General features: G+C 36.3%; 1 protein-coding gene across 1 annotated transcript in view; it reads left to right on the top strand.

Annotated features, from left to right (window-relative positions):
- The window catches only part of LOC107683578 (chromodomain-helicase-DNA-binding protein 3-like), a 65,512-nt gene that overhangs the window by 24,415 nt on the left and 36,217 nt on the right, over positions 1-4,880 (top strand). The window contains exons 30-35 of the mRNA XM_016479651.1: positions 512-513; positions 610-689; positions 781-935; positions 2,767-3,001; positions 3,096-3,230; positions 3,482-3,610. Of these exons, the coding sequence (XP_016335137.1) occupies positions 512-513; positions 610-689; positions 781-935; positions 2,767-3,001; positions 3,096-3,230; positions 3,482-3,610 (736 nt within the window). The remainder of the gene's footprint in view (positions 1-511; positions 514-609; positions 690-780; positions 936-2,766; positions 3,002-3,095; positions 3,231-3,481; positions 3,611-4,880) is intronic.

The raw sequence follows: 4,880 nt of genomic DNA, 5'->3' as shown, positions 1-4,880 counted from the left end.
ACAACAATACTACAGCGAGAATAAAAGTTACGCCTTCTTTCTTTGCGTGAACATTTGGGCGGCGTTATGCAAATCTTCCGACATCGTGACGTAGATATGTGGGGGCATGTTAGAATGAGCCATTTTAGGTAGGCGTGGCTGACTCTTAACTTTTATAAAGAATATCTCTTTGGATTTGAGACTTTAGTCTTTGCAACTTTACAGATCTTCTTTATGCACCAAGAGCTTGTAACACTTCAAAGAGAAAGGAAAAATTGAAATTGCATCATATGACCCCTTTAATGATGTTTTACAATGCTATGCCTTATCTTTTCATACAGCTGATAAAATCTTCTTGGCTACGTATTAAGCACCACTGCTACAGCCATACACATTCAGACAGACATCACGGGCCATTGCATCATGTCTCATGCCATTTTTAAGTGTCTTGTCCTGTTTTAAGTGTTAAAATAGTTAAACTGTAAAATGTGTGTTGAAAACCCTGCATTCTTTTTTGTTGTGCTCCACCTAGCTGTGATAGATAGATAGACAGACATACAGATAGAGATTGATTGATTGATTGATTGATTGATTCACACAAGCACTTGAGTTACTGCATTGAAGAGGCAGGTGTGTTTGGCCTGCCATTAAGACAGACACTCCCACACCTGAAATGAGCTGCAACAACACACCGTGCACCTCCAAACCAGGTACAAACCCACCCAAAACCCTGATATATGCAGCTCAAAGAGAGAATCTCTCACACACAGTGACCTTACCTGCCGTAACCTGTTCCCACAGCCACTCCCTCTCCACCCGACAAGATAGAAAAGAGCTCAAAAGAGGCAGAGAAAGACCAGTGTGAATCCCTGACAGAACCAGAAAGAGAGAGAGAGAAGGAAAAAGCAAAAGAAGAAAAGGAGGGGGAGAGTGTGGAAAGCACAAAACATGGAGAGGTATGTGTGTGTGTGTGTGTGTGTGTGTGTGTGTGTGTGTGTGTGTGTGTGTGTGTGTGTGTTGTGAGGACCAAATGCAAAACCTGAAATCACCTGCTTTGTGGAGAACATCCAACAAGGAAAACTGCATAATAAGCATATTAGATTATGTCTTAATGGAAATAAATGAAAGGTTTGGGCAGTGGTTAGCTTTAGGGGTTATAAAAGGGCATTATGCCTAATATAACAACAATAGAAGTAATATTAGAACAACAGAAAAACATATCCAGCATGATAAACAAATGTGTGTGTGTGTGGCAGGGTGTGGCAGGGATTATTTTATTATGTAGGTTTAGCAAAACATTATGTGAACCTGTCTGTTTAAATCTGTTGTGTCAGAAGGTGTGGAGCAGCATGTGTGTCTGTTTGTGTGTTTCATGGAGATAAAATTTCTGAAACCACATAGTAATCATGCTTCCAGGTTCTTCTGACAAGCTCCTTTTAGTGATGGCTCTAATGATCTGTAAAACATTATATAATGTAATTTATCATGAAGTTATAATAAATTTAGAGTGTGGCATAGACTACTGTTCAGAGGTTTGGGGTTGGTAAAATACGTATTTATGTATTTGTAATCTCTTGTGCCCCCCAAGGCTGCATTTATTTAATATGCTGATTGTTATGCCGAGTTCACACTGCACGCTCTTCTTTTTTTCTCCATGTTCAGTGTGGTACACATAGACACACAATACAAAGGATGAGACCACTTTTCCCCATTTTAATGCCGAGTTCACACTGCACGATTTTCAAAGTCGTCGGGTCACCGTTGTTTTCACACTGCACGACTATCTGAGGTAGCAGTCAGTCGCTGCTGTGTTCACATTGCACGATTGATCGGCGACAGGATCTGCATGGACAGGATTTTGATTAACAGTTAAGAACGACATTTATTTGAAATAAAACTTAAAACAATTGCAAAATATCTTTTGTTGCTCAAATATACACACCTTAGGTAATGCCATTTGACATTTACCATACAATAACAACTGCTTTTGATTGTACTTAAAAGGGATAGATCACCCAAAAATGAATTTTGTCCTCGGTCTTCATCTGCTCACCCTCTTGTGGAACATAAAAGAAGATATTTTGAAAAATGTGCTAGTGTTGTTTTTGTCTATACAGTGGACATTAATGGGTACCAAAACGGTTTGGTTACCAACATTCTTCAAAGTATCTTTTGTGTTCCACAGAAGAAAGAAACTCATACAAGTTTGGAATGACATGAGGATGAGTACATTATGACAGAATTTACATTTTGTGAAATATAATCCTTTCTATTTATTGCATGGAATAATACATTGTCATAAGCCATAATTATAATTTCATTGTACATATGTATAATGATGACAATAAAAGGCATTCTTTCATTCAATCACATATCCTGATGGAAATCTAAAGGCCCAAACCTTCAACAAACTGGGTGTTTCAACCCCATACAAAGCACTTTTTGGAATTTTCTCTTTTTTTTCTTTTGGTCATGTAATGCAAACCAGTTCTCTTCCAGGATGCCTGAAAAAGCAGGAAGCAAACAGTCCCAAGCCCTTCATTAGCAACTGTTCTTAGCTAAACATCTGCTATAATGTAATATAATGAACATCTGTTATAAAATAATGACATTTTTATTTGATTTATTTGTTGCTTGATACAAAATGATTTTGGCTGGATACAACTTAAATGGCCATTCCGGAGTGCCTGAAGAAGCTAGAAATGCCTCTGCAAGCATTTGTTTGTAAACTGTAACTTCATCTATACGACACTCAAATAAAGAATGTGTTTCTTTCTCTTCTTCCAGACTTCCACCACAGTGAAAGATGGCGAAAAAGACCCTGTATCTAGTGAAAACGCTCAGACATCCGAAAGTCCAACAAAAGCTTCTGATGACTCAAAAACAAAAGAAAGCCCTGCCATCTCTCAGTCTTCTCCAAAAGAAAAGAATGAGAAAGAAAAACAAGTGGAGGAGAGCACTGACAAAGAGGCCTCCCCAGAGAAACCGTCAGATTCTCCATCTGTTAAAGATGAGAGCAGAGGTAACTGTGGCAGCAAATGGTGAAATCTGATTGGCTGTAGTGCCAATCAGTCATTTTATTGTGATTTGTGGTTAATTGTTGTCTGTCATTACAGAGGCTTTGAAAGGGGACAAGGGAGAGAAAAGAGAAAAGGCTGGAGAAGAAAAAGAGAAAAGTGAACTGACGTCTCCTTCCACAGAAACAACAGAAAAGAAAGAGAAATTAGATCAGCCCTCAGATGTCAAAAAAGGTGAACGTTACAATGCTACTCTTTCTTTCTTCGCTTTTTGTGTATTATATATAGTTGCATAGTGAAGAAGGAAAAACTATTGGACCAAAGTTGTTTATACACATACATTCACAAAAACAGCACCTAAAATCAATGGTGCAACCTTCAGTACCACTGAATTTAAGCCTTAATTTTTGTGTTTTAATGTAGGGAATAAATAACTAAACTAAACACGATGTAAACATGTTTTTCTTTTTTCTATCGGGTCACAGAGGAGGTGAAGGGTGAAAAGGATGCTGTGAAGGAGGTCAGAGGGCAGAGGGAGGAGGTGCCCAAAGGTAACAGCAAACCCACAGAGCGTCCACGGTTTATGTTCAACATCGCAGATGGAGGATTCACAGGTAAATACAAAAAAAAATGTTTAAAGCTGCTGTGTGCCATTTTGTCTGTGTTGAAATACTTAACATGTTGAAGGTGTCTGTAAGCATTCCCATTTATCTGCTCAGGGAGGTGCTCAGTATTTCTTTTAAATTATTGTTTTAAACATAATAATTCATAATTCAATTATGTTTTAAACAGCACAGGTTCAGAAAATACCTTTTTCAAATTTAAAATATATTTATTTAAAATTCCAAAATAGTATTTATATATCAGTGGCGTGCGGTGGTGTTTTAAAATGAGGAGGCAGTTATATACATATATATATATATATATATATATAATACATATATCAGTGGTGTGCAGTGGTGTTTTAAAATGAGGAGGCAGTTTTATATATAAATATATATTTATATATAAATATTACATAAGAAAGAACAAATGTAATTCTATTTTGTATTTTATTAATATTATTATTTTTTTTTATATATATTTTTAATACTAATTATACATTTCATAGTGTTTTTATGCAGTTTTATATTTATTCCAAAATAATAACTAAAGGCGGTAACAATTTGAACAGTATTTTGGAAACAATTTAATAATGTTGGTAGTTAAATAGCCCCTAGACCTCAGTTATCGTGAAAAAAAACAGAAAATTTCAGTTTTGACAATATGGGACCTTTAATATTAATTTCAACATTTACTAATGCACTATTAAAATATTAAAAGTTGTGTTTGTTAACATTAGTTTATGACTTGTGAACTAACATGAACTAACGATGAACAACAGTATTTGTATTAACTAATGTAAACAAAGCTTAATAAATACTGTAATAAATGTTCATTGTTTGTTCATGTTAGTTAACACATTAAATGACACCTTATTTTAAAATGTTACCAATATTTTTTATTTGTGAACTGATGTTCAGCTGTTCTTTTTAATAGTCATCTTATTTTCTGATTTTTACAGCTCCTCTCTCAGGAGCTCTGCTGAGAACAGGTCGATTTTGGTCTGTCTAATTAATATTCATGAGCCTCTCTTCTGATTGGCCTGTTGTTTTCTGAATGACGCACGACCAGGCCAACCACAGGTAACTAGGGTCAGCGACGTCACTGCGCTAGCTGGAGGCAGCAAAACAAAGGGGAAACTGGAGGCGGCCCATTTAAATCAGCGCAGATTCAGCTACATAAGGAGCTTAAAATATCATCTTTTTGTGATGTTCGGTGCCAGAATCGACGTAATACAGCCTCAAATTAGAAATCTGATCGCATATCTGCTGCCACTGCCAG

The sequence above is a fragment of the Sinocyclocheilus anshuiensis genome, unplaced genomic scaffold (assembly GCF_001515605.1).
Source record: "Sinocyclocheilus anshuiensis isolate Anshui unplaced genomic scaffold, SAMN03320099.WGS_v1.1 scaffold874, whole genome shotgun sequence".
Taxonomy (NCBI): domain Eukaryota; kingdom Metazoa; phylum Chordata; class Actinopteri; order Cypriniformes; family Cyprinidae; genus Sinocyclocheilus; species Sinocyclocheilus anshuiensis.
The sequence above is the reverse complement of the archived record's forward strand: the minus strand, read 5'-3'. Positions and strand labels throughout refer to the sequence as shown.